The following is a 19,868-nucleotide window of genomic DNA, read 5'->3' as shown; positions in this document are numbered from 1 at the left end:
ACATCTGCCTGTTTTTTAAGCTCTGTCTGAAATATTTTACCAACATATTTAGAAGTCATAAAGCATCTTATAACACCAATATAAAAAGCGCTCTATAAAGTTTTATTAACGTTGGTCATACTGAAACCATATAACGTTTCACTTTTATTTCAGAGAATGAAAACAATAGGCATTGCAAGCAAAAAAATCAGCTGTATGCAAAGCTGCTCACACACAACTGTTGAGCTTTATTGGGGCAAACTCCTCCTAAACTCCCAGCCCTCATTTCTACTGAAGGTCCACCATCCTGCAGGTTCTCGGGCTCGTCCACATCAGACCTGGCTGCTGTTTTGCGGCTTCGAGTCCGTTCCCCAGAGTTGGCTGGTTCACACGCAGTGACATCTCCGCTGAGGACTAACTAAGACTGGTCAGCTGATCCAGAGGGAGCGGCAGGGTCTGACAGTCGGACGTCAGCGGACACGCCCGGCCTGGTGTCCTCGGGGACAGGCAGCCGGTGAAAGTGCTGCAGGGCCTGAGCCACTTTCTCTGGACAGATGTTGTAAACTGGATGAGTTGGAGCCTACAGGACAGAACAAAAGAAAAAACAATTTGTTACACTTTTTTAAAGCATCTATTTACTCTATTTTTGGCCCAATTTCACATCTACTTTATCTAATCTGGTGTGAGTGTAATTACAGTTTCACTATGTCTTAACAATGACGATACAGTTATTACACCATCCACTATCAAGGGACACTTTTCTTTAAATCCTGAGAATGAAACTGGCCTGTGAAAGGAGAATCAAAAAACAGCATTTTTAACTACTTTCAAATGAATGAAAACAAAAATATCGAATGCTTTTTTATCACCTCTCTGTATACATGGAGGCAGACAACATGGCTACCAACAGAAACAATATGTAAGACATATAAAGTCTAAAACAGAACAACACAACAAAACAAATACTGAACAAAAAAAATAATACAAAAACATAAAAATGTAAATGTAAGACAAATCCTGACAGCCCTGTGATAAATTCTACCTTCGTAAAACCACCTCCTTTTGTTTTGGTAGTTTGTGGGAGCGGATGAGACATTACAATATCATCTAATGCAACACCACCACAAAACACAAGCTCAGAAATGTCCAGAGTTGAATCAACACCTCTCTCCAAGAAAAGAGAGAATATAATAACGCTCAGTATTTGTTGCAGGGCTCATATACTGGATTGTTTAAATTGTACATGTTTTCCTGATTTGTTGTCCACACCCAGAAGATTTATAGGTTTAAAATTTTACCTGGATTCTAGTCTGATGCATGATGTCCAGTTTTAGACGTGTGATGAAAACAAAACCAAGGCTAAGATGAAGCATTAATGTCACTGGTGTGAGCTGGTATGCATGCATGAGGTGGGGGTGGAGTGGGGGGCAGGCTTACTGTAACCGACTGTTAGTGCCAGTAATTACCACAGGAAACAGGAAAATAAAACCAACACCACTGCCGACGCTGTTCACATCTTGAAGTGTAACCACACGTCATTTTTCTTATTGCGATTGCTTTACTTGTCAACCCCTCCCAACCTCAAACATCTGCCAGTGACTCTCATTTTTAGATTTGCCTCAAAATGAACCTGGATCAGGAAGTAATCCCCCCCCCGACCACTAAACTGAACATCTAAGGCGTTTAATGTGCAGACACAAAGTGTCTTGCTCTCTTGATGCAAGTGAATGCAATTAAATCCAAACTGCATTCTGCACGCTGCAAAAATAACAAGCCCATAGTTTAATTCATGGTGGAGAAATGAAAAGTGCATCAAGGGAAAAATGAGCAGCTGATGGGAGTTTTTGAAATGCCTTGAGTTAATTTAATTAACAAAAAAAAAATTTAAAAAAAATTATTTTCCTTTTCATTTTCAAGGACCTGTAGATGCACATCACTGCTGCAGACTCCAGCATTAAACCATCACAGCTGATCACATCACGCTGTTTGGTATTCAGTAAAATTATAACTATAAGGAGTCGGATTAATGCTGATCTTTTTGAGCCGATAATGACGCATAAAACTGGGAATAAAAAAACAAAAACATTCTGATAACACTTTTCCTTGTATATATTTAGAGAACCACTCATGTTTTTGGAATCTGGATATCAAAGAGACGTGGCAAAGATCTGTGCGAAGTGCAGGCTGCTCTGCATTTGAAAAACAAACATTATTTTTAGCAAAAGTTCTCCACTCTGCACGTGACTGACTGTTCAGCTGTGAAGCTTTACTTGCAGCAGAGTTTAATAAACCACATGGAGAGATTGTGGAGCAGCTCAACTAATTTTAATTTTTTTTTTTTTTTTTCTTTAAGAAATTTCCAAATATTTGTGTCCTACAGGCTTGGCGTGAGGTTGATCTGCAGACCGTGGTTTCATATTTAGCAGACAGGCACGACAGTGGTATGAATCTATTACCGAGGGTGAAAGTGAGTAGAGAAGTTGAAACAGACAGTTGGACATCATGGATCAGCAAGTGAAACGTCTAACTTAAAGTAATCGTGGTACACATTCAAACTTGCTGCAAAAAATACAAGAAAAAAAGGGAAAGCCAGTCTAATGGCCACGATTGTAGGATTCATTTACATTGTATGACAAAAATATTGCAACACTGCTCATCATTATATAATTATCAACAATAAATAACATCCAGATTAAAATCAGCTAAAACCAAAAAGGTTAAAAACCACTGTATCATAAACAATTCATCTAAACCAAAGGTTTCTTATTCACTTACATCTGCATATCTGTAATACATTTTTGCATACTGGCCAAAATATATACCAATATTCATGTAATATCATTGAGCCTCCACTGTACTGACTGGACTAGAGGTTATACATCTTCAGCAGTTACCAGGGTCCTGTTTGTTTCTAATAGTAAATTTCTGAATTAATCCACCCTCATTCATGCGTTCCCTCTTCCCCGTCCCTGCTGCAGCCTCACCAATCTGTTCTCCTCCCTGCCGAGGATCATCTCATGGTGGAGGTCCATGTTTCCAAAGTGCTGTGCTATGGAGAGGCCGCTCAGGCAGTAACACGTGTGGTAAAAATCTCTGGATCTGGACACACACAAAGACACAATACAGGACGGTGACGTACAAGTGATATGCCTGAATCACGTTTAACAGTGTAGAGTGTGTGTGTGTGTGTATGTGCTGATGCCAGCCTTTATGTGTCGTAGTTTGTGTGTGTGCCCAGATGGTGTGGTACTGACTTGCCAGGCTTATCCAGAAGGCCCCCTGTTGGGTTCTGACAGCAGAGGAGGATGTACTCCTGCAAGGCCTGCTGCTCAAACATCCACCACTGCCGACTCAGCTCCGACTCTCCTGCACAAACACAATTCAGTCAAACACAAAACTCATGACGTCATACATAGAAACATAACACACTGTGTGTATCCAGTGCTGCTCTGACAGCTTTATTACTTGCAATAAGACCTACAAGGAGTTATTTTTGTGGCTAATTGTGACCGAAATCAAGATTTTGTTGATGATTTTGTGGCATCGGAGGAGAAAAGTTTTCACAGTTTTGTCATGTTTCAGCAGATGTTGATTTGACCCTCCAGCGAAAAAAGCAGTAATGATTCGCTTGATAATGTGGTTATAAAGTAGAAAACGCCATAACTGGTCAAAACGACACAGCTTCTTAGTATTTTCTTTTTCTAACATGATAAAAAAAAACTAATCGTCTACCCTCAGTGACATGACCGGAGATACAGTACCGTCTTTGAATAAGGCTCTGTGGAGTAGAGGCAGGAGTCCAGCCTGCCAGAAAGAGTAGCAGCCGTCCACCAGTTTATTACAGCGGCCCTGGAAGCCTCCCTCGAATCGCATCTGCCTGCTGACCACCCAGCGCTGAGGAAGACACACGACAACTACACATTTCATATAATCAAAAAAAGAAGAAAAAAAAAAAACACAGCATGTGCGTCCCTTTGAAAGTATGAGGATGTTAAACTCTGATCTCACTTTCATTGTAATCACATCCACCCTGAACACCGCCAGTGACAGACAGAGACCCCCACAGGACCAGAGGCAGAGATGTGGAAGACGGGCTGAAGGAAAGCGGTGTTTGAATATTTTCAAAAACAGAAGGGAAGGAATTTTTTTTTACAGCATGGTCGCCATGGAAACCACTAATTGGTGCGCAACCAGTCTTCTCAGCTTAGATTGAGTAATTATGGGATATTGGGTTTTAATACCAGCTGGGGTCTGGTCTGTCTGCGGACGAGGGAGGACGACGACGTTTAGTTTATTAGCTTTAGTTCAGGGATTTATTTCAGAGAAAAACGCAGTGTTTCACTACAGAGTGTTACACAGAGGAGGAGGAGGTCAAGGGTATTCAGCCTCGCTGTAGCTGAGCCACATGCAGTATGTACAAACACAAGGCTCTGCAAAGTAGATATATGTATGCTCAAATGAAGGACAAAGGAAACACTCTTTGTAAACATGCATCACAGGCTGGTTTTAGTTTCACTCTGGCCTCCGCACATTTTACACACAGTGTAATCGACATCATAAATGCCTCATGCTAGCTGCTGCTGAGTTCACTGCAGTCTGTGTTTGATTTGAATTAGACAGACCGCTCATTCATTGGCCCGGCTGCACTGTGGGAAACATGTTGCTTCCCTTCCTCTTTACCTGACAGTTAATATGCGACACTGTCCTCTGCAGCGCCAGTGCATGTTCCCATAGTCAAATGAAGCAGCTGGTGTTGATACATACACACACACCATCATATCATATCAATCGCACCATGTAACTACAAACTGTCGTTTTTAGGATTCATACAGTGAAGAACAAAGCACATATGCGCTCATCTCTCCACTGCTCACAGTCATTCCTGAAAGTGAAACTTCATTAATACTGAGCAAAAAAATATATATGAATATATATATATATAACCAGGCTTCATAAATCTGAGAGTTTCCATCAACATGATTAATTCATTCTCTCAGAGATGAAACTGGAACTGTTTTTGTTATGCAGTGTGACTCATCCTACATCACTAGGTGTAAAGACAAACTACATGAAAGACATTTTTGTTCATATCCACTCCAACACTGCGTTGTTTCAAAAATATGAAAAATATTAATACAGCTGGGAAGAAAAACGTTATCACTGTGCTACTATGAACCAGAGATTATTAGACTCTGTAAAGACAGATGTTTCCAAACAGATGTTTTCAGACGTGTCTATTAATCATTAGATTAACGTGAATAAATAACCAAATGTTTCCAACATCAATACACTTCACTGTTGGATAATCTGCTGATTATTGTTTTGATTGATTGATTGATTTCCAGAGTCTGAGCTGGCATCTTCAAATTGCTCGTTTTGTCCAACCAACAGTACAAAACATGAAAATATTCATCTTGTAAATGATATAAAACAGAGAAAATCAGCAAATCCTCACATTAGAGAAGCTTAGGGAGGGGAGATACAGCAGGTGAGTCGTGCTGCTGTAGATATTCTCGATCTGGTGTCGACTTACAACCTTTTCCGCACCACCAAAGACCATCTCTGGCAACCCCCACCTCCACCGACGCTCAGGTTAAACCACTGAGACACAAATCCATATGCTGGGGAGGGGAGGTCTCAGGGGGAGGGGCAGTGACACGGGACACCTCAGAAGGGTACGCTCTTGTTCACCTGTGACATTGGCTGGGAGTGTTACCACAGAGCTGTTTAAAGAAGGAGGCACGATGTACAAGCCTGATGGAGTGTGGGGAACACGTGCTCTGACCAGTCTCATGCAAATGTAACTTTATTAGCACACCTAATTTGAATATGTGCTAAAGGGTGGTGACAGTCGGACGACGGTTGCGCCGCAGAGCCTTGACATTTACTGCAAACGTTGCTAAAAGAAACCAAACTGACTCTGAACAGGAGCCGTGTTTCTCCTTTCAATAAGAGATTTTTTTTTTTAAAAATGCTGCGGGCTGGTCTACTGGTGACACACTATCTCTCTTTTCTTTTCCGGATGACCTTAAGCTTCGTGTCAGCAAGCATCTGCCCTGCTGCAGAGTCTCCGAGCGCAGCGCTGCCCATACTACATAAAGCTCCAGGGCTGCCGTTCTGATCTCTAACTTCTCTGGAAGCGGGAAAATGACGAGAGAATTTCCCTATAGCGGATTAATCACGATCTCCTGATAGTCACATCACAAGCCACTGCAGGAAAACTGATGCAAACTTTGACCTCCAATATGCCAAGAGCCCGGTGGCTACACACATAAACAAGTAAAATGAAATAATGTCAAGGTACTGCTCAAAGCTCCATCTCTAAAAGGCTCCATGAGACAGAAAATGTTACTGAATACACATCTAAAGGAAACTCATCGGAAGTCGATGTAAAACAAGCAAGAAAGACCGAAGCTGTGAGCTTCACTGTAATGGACGTTATCAGTCATTTGGCTGAGTAAAATCTCGCTCTGAGTCATAACATTTTATTCTTATTTTATCTCATCTATGTGTCTGTGCTTGGTTCCTCACAGCAGCCTAGAACAGGGATGTAGCGTTAGCACAAAGGCTCTGTTGTGACTTATACTGGCCGCATCTTTTTTGTTTTTAGGACTCAGGCCAAATAGGCCATGAGGTTACTCTGGGGCGGGGGGTGTTTTATGTCATTTTAATGCTTCTTTTTGTTAAATAACATCAAATATCTCCAGATATCATATGGGGTTGCTCACCAGCAAGGCTTTGAGATCCAACATATGTTCTTTGCCCAGGATGACGAGGGCGGCTGTGCCACAGAAAGTGTAGCCCCCATGGGCCTCCAAACCTGGCACTCCACTTAGACCCCCCTCCCAGTTCTGACACCTGGACAACAGAATGCAAACACAACTCGATTATGGAGGAAACAGAGGAAGAGAACAGTCTTCGATAAACCTCCCTGGTGGTTTGTTGTACCTGAGGATCCAGCTGGTCGTGTCCTCAAACAGTTTAGACGTGAGGATGTTTGTGAGCGACGCTACAGACGCTGCGCAGTACGCACTCCTATGAAAGGAAAAAAACACAGTCATGTTGATAGAGATCAACAAAGAGAGACGTGGCTGAGCAGGAAGTCTGCTCCTCCCACACTGTCACATTATCGTCCACAGCACTGTATTTTTAGACCACCAGCAACACCGAGCATAAACATCCATTTTGCTTTTTGTGTTCACCTGTTACATTGTCAACTCATCTCAGCTTCGACACGTTTTATTTTCTCTGCTGTCAGGAGGCTGAAAAGCTTTTGAAATGAATAACTTATCAAGAACTCAAGGCTGATGCTAATTGATCTCTTTATGAATATTAACAAAAGGCTTGAAGAGACCACGAGCAACACTGGATGTATCCAACGAACAAGCAGAGCAGAGTTTATTCCTCCACCGTCATCCAGAAGCTGTTAAAAAGACATTGTTGTATTTGGGTGAGATGTCTGTCTGCTCAGTGATGTCTGCCCAACACAGAACTACTCCAATATGAAAAAAAAACACCAGTCATCCCAGAGTGTTAGAGCTTCCAAAATAAACTGCATTAGTCATATTAGCTGACTTTCAGATTTGGTAACAGGAAAGATTCAGTGCTGGTTTCGGTCTCTGCGGAGGATTTTCGTGGACAACAGCAAACACATAAATGTAAACACGTTTTCTCCTTTAGAAAATGGCAGCATTGCTAGTGAGTCAACATCACCACCTCTGGTAGAGCATATCTATACATGCTGTATGTTGAAAGTTGAAAGATAAGGCTGCTGTTTTTCTTATAAAGAGACAAAGCCAATGTGTTTTTTTCTCTCGGGTGTAAATCTTTAAAACAGGTTACATATAAATAGTTTCATTTTTTTTTTTTAAAAAAGGCTCAGTAGCTTCACAAAACAGTGGCCACTAGTTTACCATTACTGAAGCAGGAGGAAATTGTGCATTTGCTGGGGACTATTCTCAGCTGTGGATTAATACATATTGATTGCTCTGCTGAGTATTTACAGCTGCAGGATGCTGTATGTACCACAGTGTTCGTCAGTACAACGAAACGTGACATATGTTTTAAAGCTTAATAATACGATTTATCTTCTTAATAGGATTCATTTATTGTTGCTTTTGGTCTTTTCATGGGATTTGTTGACAATAATAAAAATACAGAATATTGCCAGTCTTTAATGGAAAGTGGGTTTTCTTATTGGTTGCTTCCCAGCGAAAACCATGTAACTGCAGGATTAGTTTACTTAATTTCACCAGGACAATCCACTCAGTATCAATATTTCTTTCCACGGCAGCCTCTGGTACATGTATTAAAAACAAAACAATAAAACACTCTGGAGCTTCTCAGGCAAATAAAACCCTTTCAAACCCAGAGGATTAGCTCACGAGTTAAAGGTAAAACAAGGCTGTGTTTCTTAGTTTATGAAAAGTTGGAGATGCATGATTTTGACAGGGCGGCGGCTGATAAGCAAAGAGCTGAATAATACATAATGACAGCAGAACATTAATTGGTTGGCAACAGATAAGAGACGCCTCAGAGACTGAGGAAGTAAGTTTGACTGCTGATGTTCTTTGTTGCAACAGAAGACGATACCTCAAAGCTGCTTATTAAAAACCCACTGGCCCACAAAGCAGACTCAAAGAGAGGAGAGACACACACACACACACACACACACACACACACACACACACACACACACACACACACACACACACAAAATAACTCAAATAACATAAATCCACTCTTACGCAAGTGAGATGTGGGTATTTCTCCTCTTTTCTATCAACACCAAGAGGAACAAAAGAGCATTAAAAAATGCAGGGGGATAGAAAAAGAAAAGACGATGTACTTTTAAAATAAATGTCCTACTTATTTCAGACTCAGCGTGCAAATTTAGCTGTAAAAATATTTTTGACTGTAGTACAACAATGCACCATAATGACAAAATGTTTTTGATAAATAACGTCTTAGTTCTGTGTGTTTTTCATCCTCTTGGATCTGTCTGTGTCGTGACGATAAAGCAACCAACCACTGAACAGTGAAAAGCCATGAAAAAAAGAGGGAAGAGAACGGAAGCTGGAGGGTGGCGGAGGTAGTGTTATCTTCTGGGTTCTCACCTGACGTCCACCTCGCCTCCGACGTGCATCACAAACGAGCCATCTGGCTGCTTCACTGACCATAGGAAATCTAGCAGCTTCTCCCTGGAGAGAGGGTCAGCACAGGAGACAGAGAGAGAGAGAGAGAGAGAGAGAGAGAGAGAGAGAGAGAGAGAGAGAGAGAGAGAGAGAGAGGGGAGGGGATTGGAAAGAGGAGGAGGAGATATATGGTGAGAACAAGAGACAATTTAATAAAGCACTAATCCAAAGTTAACACCTGCTGTCTGAGGCTGCCTCACATCAAGGAAACAGGAATCACGAGCGGGGACATTAGTAGCTTCACCGCTGCCAGTTACGCAGTTAGAAATGCAGAGAAAATGAGGGGTAAAAGGTCGTGTAAACACTGCCTCTGCAATGCAAATGGTTATAATTAGCTTCTGTGTAAATAGCATCTTAAAGAGATTTCTGTTATGTTCTCCTACAACCGTAAAAAGGTCACAGTTATTATGATGTAGCACTGCAAAAAAATATAATTACACTGAGGAGGACTTGAATGAGTCAATTAATAAATGAATTTCTAACACATTTATACAGATACTAATTAAAAGCTCAGTAATGTGAGTATGGTTTTCATGACATTTTTTGCCATCAATAATCAGTATACAGTCCAGACTGTAAGTATTTGGACAGATAGACATTCAATTTGAAATAAAATAATGGATACGACATTAAAGTGCCATTTCTCAGCTTTAATTTGAGCATGTTTACATCAGCATAGAAAGAACTGTGTGGGAGATAAAGCCCCTTTTGAGACTTAGTTTAGGGCTTCAAAAGTAATTGGAATAAGTTTTTTTGTTTTGTTTTGCAAACTGCAGCCTATTACTTTCTGTTTCTGACGCTTTATCAGGGGTTTGCATCTTGTGGTGAAGTCGACAGAAACACGTATGTCTACACCTCGACTTTCTGCTTAGTCATAAAAGGCCTTTTCGTCACCATGCAAATGATTTTCATCTGAAAGCCGACTAGTTTTCCTCTCCACCTGCTTGTTTAGACCCAACTGTTGATTTTGGCAAACCAACAACATATGACATCTCTCTGAGAGACATTATGATCTTCTTCACTTGCATGGTCTCCTCTTTAGTCCTCATGTAGACAGACAACTGCATCTCAACCTTGCAATTTGGTCACTAAGTGTTAAAATCTCCCACACAGTTCACTTTCTATGTTGATGTAAACCTACTCATTAAAATTGAGACTTGGTACTTTAATGTAATATCCATTATTTTATTTCTAACTGAATGTGCCGAAACTCAAAAAAATGTGTAAGTGTCCAAATACTAATGGCCTGGACTGTAAATGAAAAACAAAGTTAGTTAGTTATTTTATAACCTGAATAATCGGCCCTTTTTTTCAGACTGCATGAGATTTCAGCACAAACACATTGTGATACCTTAAGGCCATTTGATACAGTGTTGTGTATATTGCACTATTTATAGCACATGGTGCATCTCTGAGTTGTATCTCTCCGGTGAAGTCACTATGACAAATTGCTGATCTGGGCATCTGAAGTGATTTTGTTTGAGTCTTACGATCCCCAAAACTCTAGAGGTTAGGAAAGCTGAAGTATTGCTGACAGCAGCTTTGATGTAGAGCATGAATTTTGTTGAGATGTTTGGCATCAGATATACAGTATGTGTCCTCTTCTAAATATGTGTTGAACTCAGCTTTTTTAAGTCTTTTCTATGCACATACTCAATACTTAAAATTAATGTGGGAACACCGTGCTTTTTCTCTGCTTTGATCCACATTTGTTACTTGACTTGAGGATTCATTTTAACATGAAATATTAAATAGTGCAGCATTAAAACAGACAAAAAAAAACTCAATATGAAAAAACATTCAACTGCATTAATAAGTCTGTCTACGCTCTAGTCTCTACGCTCTTTAACGGTGTGTTGTGGTTGTGTGATTGGGACAGTACCTGTCTATAACATTATAGGCCTCTTCTGTGCCTATGATACAGAGAGCGTTGACGGCAGCATAGGTGGGTGCGAGGTGGGCGTGCTGTCCTGGTCCCCCAGCAAAACCCCCTGTTGGGCTCTGACAACGAGCCAGGAACTGACACACGCTGCAGAGACAAGAGCAGAAGTTAAGGAACTTCATCATTACACCTGCACTAATTATGTAAGCCAGACCAATGGAGATGTATGGCTTGATAATGTAAACATGTAAAAACCATCAGCATGCATTTTTGTTTTTTTATTATTATTATCAAAACAATTACAAGTGGGTTTGAATGTAGTGGGAAGTTGTGCATCACACAGTTTTATTGACAGATGAGAGCATCTATTAGAGAACACTAATGAAAACAGTTTGTATTTATCATGCTGGAAGTAGCCATTAGAAGACGGTAAACTGTGGCCATGAAGGAAAGCACTTGGTCAGCAGCAATACTCAGATAGACTGTTGCATTCAAACCATGATTGATTGGTATTAAGGGGCCAAAACTGTGCCAAGAAAATAATCCTCACACTGTTACACAAACACCACTAGCCTGGACTGTTGACACAAGGCGAGTCGGGTTGATGGATTCAAGCTGTTGACTCCAAATTCTGACCGGATTCATCAGAACAGGCTTCATTTTTCCAGTCCGGTTTTGGTGAACCTGTTTTCCACTGCAGCCTTGGAATTTCTGTTCTTGGCCGACAGGAGTGGAACCTGACGTGGTCCTCTGTTGTTGTAGCCCATCTGCCTCAAGGTTTGACGTGTGCATTCGGAGATGCCTTTCTGCTCACCACAGTTGTAAGGAGTGGTTATCTGAGTTACCGTGGCCTTTCTGTCAGCTCCCACCAGTCTGACTATTCTACCTCTGACCTCTCTCATCAAGAAGGCGTGTCCGTCCACAGAACCACTGCTCACTGGATGACTACTGCTTTTCCCACCAACAATCATGCCACGATGAAAGTCGCTCAGATCACATTTCCTCCTCTTTCTGGTGTTTGATGTGATGTTTGACGTTAACTGAAGCTAGTGACCTGTATCTGCATGATTTTAGGCATTACGCAGCTGCCACACGATTGGCTGGTTGGATAATTGCAAAAATAAACAGGTGTTCCTAATAGTTAGTGGAGGAGTTATTAATGGTATGTGACTGGCCCACTCAGTTATAAGTTTGTTACAGATCCTGCACATTTTAGTTCACTATGTCAACATTAAACTTATTTTTCAATGTAGACTAAAAGTGTAACAGATGAGAAATATCCAATGACCTCCAGTCGAGCTGTTCAGTGATTAGCAGAGGTTGCACTGGACACATCCCTCATGTGAATGTGTCTAACTGTGCATGAAGGCAGATGAGTCTGACAATGACAATGCATTTCCCATTAACTTTATCTCCAAATTCAAAACACAAACGCACAATGAAACACATTTCTTTCATTACCAGTAATCGGACAAACCACTAGTCTTACACACAAACAACACTGTCTCAACGCATCAGCTCATCAGAGCTCACGCTCCGCGTCTCGGGCCTGCAGAGCCACAACAGACTATGAAACGAGCAACACTGGGTTCGTTCCCTTTCGCTGACGTGGCGCTGAGAGCGGCCCGTCTTAACCACAGCTTCCTTTCTTTCCAGCCTCCGTGCACCGAGCTGCTTTTCTGACAAATGTCCTCTTCATCCTCCACCATGGAGACAAATCACAAAACTGCGAGCATGCCTTGAGCCAAGTGAGTTGGAAGGGAAACCTACATCAACTTTGGCCAACCGGTCTGGTGCCAGTGCTGACCTGAGAACAGTGTACATTTCATGGGACTGAGGAAGCAATCTGTTGTAGGTTGCATTGTTATAAAGCCCTGAACAGGGCCTGTGTGTTTGTGTGTGTGTGTGAGCACGAGGGCATCACATTGGCGCTGGGCAGCGCCAGCCGGTGTGCTGGCTCGCCTCACAGTAATAATGAGAGTGTGGGTTGGCAGCCTGGTATCGGCACTCACTTCAGGGTTTGCAGAGTGTTACTTTCAACTGGCAATAATTTAATCAAGTGACATTTTGGTGGCAATAACAGCAACACTGTTTGAGGTCATGGCTGCATAACATCTCTCAAATAACACACCTGCTTATTCTGCCCACTTCTGTCACAACTACCAGTCATGATCATTTGAGGAAAAATGTTCATTTCCAAGCTTCTCACATCAACACTGTGACTATAAATTACTCTGAGTGTTTGATTACAGTGGAAAATTAAGACTACTACTTGTTACAGTTAATCATGGAAACTACAAGTGGAAGAATTAAAGAGTACAAACAGGCCAAGCTCTTTTTTCACACCGCTGTTGCACTGTGGAAGAGTCTTCCATGAAATATGAGGTTGAGATAAGTAAGAGGGACTTTGATCATTGGTCAGGTCAGAGCTTTTTATGGGATAAGGTAATATTATATGACAGGTAATATTCATCTGTTTTTTTGCATTGATGTGGTTTTGGTTTTAACAATCTACTGTTAGCTTTTACAAGTTTCATGAGCATGTTTAAACATATTAGGGCCATGTTGTAAATTAACTCTCTTAATACAGCACTGTGTAAAGGTTTTAAGGTCTTTAAATGTTTAGATTCTCATCCGTCATGCAACATCATCAGGAGGACATCTGATTGGTCGTCGCTTCATTCTGCAGCATGAAAACGAGCCAAAACATAAAGTCATAAAGAACCTATTGTTGCAAAGACAGTTTAGGTGTAGCTGCTGCTGTTCATTTTGTATTTGGCTTTTTAGCAGCATTTAGTAATTATGAGAACTATGCAATGGTAATAAATAATAAAAAGTATTTGGCAGTGCACAGGCTTTATTTGGCTGATTTTTGCCCCTTGGTAGTAGTTTAGTTGTAGAGTATGACTCTCTTGCTCTGTGTGTGTGTGTGTGTGCGTGTGCATGTGTGTGTGTGACTCACTCTGAGGCGACAGCAGAGGGAATGGGCTCCTCTAGTAGCTCCAGACTGTGAAGAATCCAGAAGCAAAGCCACGGTCTGCTAGCATCCAGACACTACTTGCACAGGGACAGACACCACACACACACGCACACATGCACACACGCACACACACATCACATGATCAGATGGGCATCAGATGACCAATTATAGCAATAAACGAGATAGTGAGATCAGTCAGTCAGAGGCAGAGACAAGGGAAAACAAGTCAGCCAGACGCACAGAGGAGAGGCCCGGGAGGAAGATGATAAGAGCCGAGACACATGGGAAAATATCACACCACTTATTTTCATGTTTAATTTTTTATGACACAAATAATACAGTGCTGTGATGTCTTTTGTAGTGTTTTTATTACATATTAGCATGACTCGGGTAATGTTTAGTTAAACATATAAATACACTGTCACAGCACTGCGAACACATTGTGCTGTCAGTCGGGGTTTCACTCAAATCAATCCGAGTCTGAGCTGGAGGTGGGGAGAGCAACAAATTCTTTTCTCTCTCTCTTTTGTGGTGAGAGTAGAGAATAGTTCACACACAAAGAAGTGACCTTCCCAAGAGTAGGCAAGCATATTTTTTGAAAAGTGAATACAATGGTACTTCTATTTAAAGCAGAGAGAGCCAATCAGGCACCTATCCAGAGGCAGTGAGTGTTACTGTCCTTCAGGTCAGCCCAGGTTACTACTGACACACTGGAACTAATGCAACCTCTGGGTGAACTTTGGTAGAAGCTTAGCTTGAAGGAGAGAACTGGGCTGTATGTGTCATCAGAGTTATCCAGAATGTCCACAACAGCTGTTTCACCATGTGTTCTTTGTTTGCTTGCATGAGAGATACCTTACCTCATAAGTGTCTGATAATTGACGTAAGCCCTTCTTGAGATATTGGTAGTGTTGTTCCCGCAACAACGTTGGCCTGAGGAAGAAAAACAGAAACAGAAAGATCAATCACAAAAACACGCAGAAGGTAGACTGTAACAGAAGATGCCTTAGAGACATCTGAGAAACAGCTGCAAGAAGAGGCTCAACTCGCTCCCTTTGTAGAAATGATATTCTCGGCCACAGACACATGTTAACTATAGGAAGGTCAGCTGATACAGAGGTACAATTGTTTTTGCTATTTTGAATATCACATGTAACTGCAAAAAAGGTTTTATATTTCAAACAATCTGTCCATTCATTGCAATCATACACTGTATCACATACACATTTATATAAGGCTCTTTATTTTCATTTTTCATTTTCATCAATACAAATGTATGTCTGTATTTTTTTTTTTTTCACAAAACACAAAAAACTGTTATTCAAGTTCAACTGGGAGAATACTCAGTGCTGTCCTTATTATGAGCATAAAAGAAAAAGAAACAGGAAGTCCAGGTGAACAAAACAGGGAGACAAGTTATTGTATCATTGTTTTGTGCATTGTTTGTTTTTGTGTGTCTATTGCTACACCGTAGATAAACAGCTGTATACAGATACTAAGTCTGTGGAGCAGAGTGTCGTGTACGTAGAACAAGCTATACACAGTATAATACCCATGTAGGTCGGCGTGCATGAATGTGCTCTATGTTTATTGATAGGTATGCAAAAAAGAAACTGCCAATTACAGCGACGGCTCCGTGTCTTCACATTCCTGAACAAAAGGGTCACGTGCCCTTCCCTTCCATCAACTTAATGTCAGTGTGCGTGTTTGCACCACAGGAACACCCCTGCAACTTTCATCTGCATCTGTAGCTCTATACACAGACACGTGTATGTGTGTCAACAAGTCAAAGACAGCTGACTCCCTTACCCCCTCACCAACCACCCACCCAGGCCTATTTGCTGCTGCCTGCCCTTTTCACACAGTGCTCGCTACGACGATTGTAATTACACTCTACCTACACAGGGTTAGTCACAGATCGCTGGCCATGGCTTCACAGCAGCAATTCTGAAGCACAACAACAATCAGAGGGGGAGCGCAGGGCCAGCGCTAAGCAGCTAAAAGCCGGTCCACCCACCACAGTTATGCGCATCAGATGAGGATTCAACTCAACTGTGTAAATGCTGAGGGCAGACGGGGCTGTGCAAGTAAATTAAACCTATAATCTCAGTGTCGAGTCGCGCAGAGCACACATCTGAAAGGAAAATGAGAACCAATACTCTGATGTTCAAGACTTAACAATAAAGGTTACGGATATCTTACCATTTCTACTCACATTAATCAGCTGCACTATCAGCTTTAAAAACCGAATTTGTCTCATATTAGTTTGACTGTCAATATTTAGCCGATTAGGTAAGAAAATACAACTTTGCAGTTGAACGAATATGTTTTCTTAGATTCTTGTCAAACATCTCTCACGGGAGTGTGGAGGAAGTTTCAGTTCTGACCTCAGGATTTCTAAAATCCTGGCTGCAGCCCGTCGTAGAAATTTTCTTCTTGCATTTTTATTAATAGCAACAGTGAACTTAAATGCTGCCTTCACCAGCATGTGTGAAGGCAGAGTTTGAAATGTCATTGTGTTTAAGTGGGCTGTCGCTATTATTTAAAGGCAAAAAATAAATTCTATAAGAGCTTGCCCTTTCTAAAATATTTGTGAATTCTGTATGGATCTTTTTTTCTCACTCACCGCTGACAAATAAACAAGAGAAAAAATGAACCAGGTGATTCAGTGGGTACGTTGGCAAAGATTAACCTGGGCAGATACGGATTGAAAAATACTACATCTCAGTATCAACTTAAAAAAAAACAAAAAAACTACAGATAAGTAGCGTTTCTGATTAAACTGCTAAAATTATGGTAAGAAGAGAAGAAAATAACCACAGCCCGGATTCTTTCCTTTCATGACTGTAAATAACCTCAAGACTCATTTTAACTTCTAACCAAACGTTGAAAGCTAACCTTTTTGACCCAAAGACCAGGCCACCCCACATAAAACAAACCATCACTACTAAACACATGACTTCCACTGATTAACACCGTTAATTTTCTTATCGTACGATGCAGTGACTAACATTTCCCCACTGGCAGCACAGTGCCGGCGACATTCAGGTCCAAGCAGTTGTCATAGAAATAGGATGAGTCATCCCATTAAAAGAGGACTGATGACAGCTGATAGCAGGAGCAAAGTATGTGGGCTGATCAGTGCATCATTTAGATAATAGCCATCATACATCTCCATGCAGCCATGTCTACTGGCAAACAGCAGGAGTTTGTGATAAAGAAAAAGAAAAAAAAAAGCCACAGCCAATCAGCAGCGTTCTTGGAAATGTTTAATAATAGCTATTCATCATGAAAGCCCCATGAACAGACGATCATCGTTACTATGGATTCATGCTATCTGACCAATTTATCACCTTTTGGGTTTGAAAATATGTAGTTCTGTATACTTCATTTTATACCCTACATCATATAAAGGCTTTTATGATGTACTGAATTGGGGTCAGGCCAATTTAGTGTAATTTCATGTGTGTGTGTGTGTGTATATATATATATATATAGACCTAACAGAGTCACATGTCTGAAGCAAACACAAAGCAACTTCATTTTCTCTTTCTTACACATAAACAGGACAGATCCACCTCTCTTAAGGAAAAAACTTAACAACATTTAGTGAAAATAATAGGTGTAGGTGATGTGCTTGTGATATCCTCAAAGTGCATTGAAAAAATACAATATTTGAGTAATTTAGTCTTAATATTTAGGATATAAAAATAACTTATGCCAGTAACAATGGTGTCATTTATAGCCAATTGACTGCAGTTTACATTTTGTTGTCTTTTGACAGCTGAGACAAAAACACTGGGATGAAACAATAATGTCTGCAGGACAGAGTTTTTCTGAGGGAGTATTTCCAGGAGGCAATTTTCTTGTCAGATCTGAGGTGAATGATAGTAACTACTAAGCAGTGCCAAACATCGTTACAACCATGGATATGAAAACAACAGACCTAATGAAACAGCCCAACAACACATATTCTGGTTAAAAAATAGTCTCCAAAGTGAGCGAGTTGATCATGTAGCTCATGCACTTTACAAGTCTGAAACTCACAGTAAGGAACATGAATTTCAGAAAATTCTGTGCGTAAAGACCACAGAAAATCATGGGGAAAAAAAGCACTGTCAATGACAAAACTCTCCGACCTCAGTTGCTGTCTGAGCTTCTGTTTGACAGAACTCGCTGTTAAAGAAACTGCTCATGAGCTGCAGCAGCACAGATTGTCTACAGCATGTTGACACTGTGAATACTCACTGTGGTAAGCTGTGTATTTGCTTGTAAACGCTGATGACTTCTTCAATGCTGCATTCCACTTTTTTCTATAGAAAAAAGAAAGGGCAGGAAAGATGAAGGTAAACAGACATTATGAAGAACGGCAGGAGCTTAAGAATACCAATAATAAATTCAGCCTTTCATCAGCTAGTCATTATTATTAGCTGAAAGCAGAGCAGAAGTATGGTTTGTTCATAAACTGCAGTATCAGACTTAAAAATACAAAAATTGCAGTATTTTCTATCAACAGTTCCTGTGAGGGACCAAACCCAAAAAAAACACAATTTATCATGGGAGTGATCCAAACACTACATGATATATTTTCTGGAAGCATCCTCAAGGACTTAAAAAATATTCAATAAAAAAAGGCCATGGGAAGAGGCTTTCTGTAGTATGATAAGCTTATACTTGATATAAAAAGGGTGATACCAAGAGAAAGGGTGCAGTGGCTTACTACTAACAATACACTTATTACACCTAATAACACCAAATAATTTAGATTTTAAACTTTGATTGATCTGGGAGAAAATGTCCGCCGATTAATCAGTCCCTGGAAAATTAATTGTCAACTGATCATTTCAGTCATTTTACAGGTAAACATGCCAAACATATGGTGATTTAAGCTTCACAAACGTACGCTTTGTCATGCCTTACTGTTACCAGAATCTGACAAAAAAAGACATCTGAAGGCATCTGTTTAGGGGGGGTTGTTACATTTTATTGATAGAACAACTAATCGATTGATTGAGTAATTATTCTGCAGAGTTATCGAGAATAAAAACAATCCTTAGACGCAGTTTTAGCAGTAATACAGTTGATTTTAAAAATAAAAAGCATCAACATTATTTATGATCTAGTGATCTATCATGCACCTGGTGTAACTTATTGTATGTTGTCTCCCACCCCTTTTGCGTCCTACCGTACTAACAGATAAGTAATTCAAACTTAATCCCATTAAGGTACAATGCTAGCTACCTAAAAGCTCGCGATTGCTGGCTAAAAGACGGCGAGCTAATGACCACGAATGATAATTTTTCTAATCTACAGATCAATTCATGGGTAAAATAAATAAATAAATAATGCGCGTGTGACAGCTGATTCTCTGTCACACTTTCCATCCAGAGTGAAAAAGTCAATCCTAACGGGCGTTAGCATTAGCCACGTTAGCTAACGAAGCTCACCTGCTCCACTGAAGTCACTGTCTCCACCCCGTCATCCACGAACATCTCCGCGGAGTGGCACTCACTGAAGCACCGCAGGGGCGTCGGTACACCGTCCATGGTGATGCTAGAAAACAGTTATCTGTAGTGAAGCTGGGGCTGAGGAGTGCTCCTAGTTTGTTTTGATAGTTCGCTCACTTTCACTAGACTCCGCTCACTTCCTGCCGAGGTTGGAGTGTGCGGAAACTAAGCGCACACTCGCTACGGCGTCTTCAAAGGAACAAACCTCTGTCATTCACTGTAGTGCGAAAAACGGCACACACACAAATACGTATAGAACCTCTCGTAAAAGTGTTCATATATCAGTTTTAGTCTAACATTTACGAGTCAGTGTGTGCGTTATTTAC

The 19,868-nt window shown here is 40.8% G+C and overlaps 1 protein-coding gene across 1 annotated transcript; it reads right to left on the bottom strand.

Annotated features, from left to right (window-relative positions):
- Positions 1-81: 81 nt before the first annotated feature.
- On the bottom strand, positions 82-19,696 carry LOC111216443 (protein farnesyltransferase subunit beta-like). Its single transcript, XM_022737972.1, has 12 exons — positions 19,483-19,696; positions 18,284-18,348; positions 14,896-14,968; positions 14,018-14,109; positions 11,056-11,202; positions 9,096-9,179; positions 6,928-7,014; positions 6,708-6,837; positions 3,741-3,873; positions 3,234-3,345; positions 2,964-3,078; positions 82-559 (listed from the first exon to the last, which is right to left on the bottom strand). The coding sequence occupies exons 1-12, from the start codon at positions 19,579-19,581 to the stop codon at positions 398-400; spliced, it is 1,299 nt and encodes a 432-aa protein (XP_022593693.1). The 5' UTR covers positions 19,582-19,696; the 3' UTR covers positions 82-397.
- Positions 19,697-19,868: the final 172 nt, after the last annotated feature.

Source organism: Seriola dumerili, unplaced genomic scaffold (assembly GCF_002260705.1).
Source record: "Seriola dumerili isolate Sdu_G_001 unplaced genomic scaffold, Sdu_1.0 BDQW01000025.1, whole genome shotgun sequence".
Lineage (NCBI taxonomy): Eukaryota > Metazoa > Chordata > Actinopteri > Carangiformes > Carangidae > Seriola > Seriola dumerili.
Note: the sequence above shows the minus strand (reverse complement) of the source record. Positions and strands in the feature narration are given on the sequence as shown.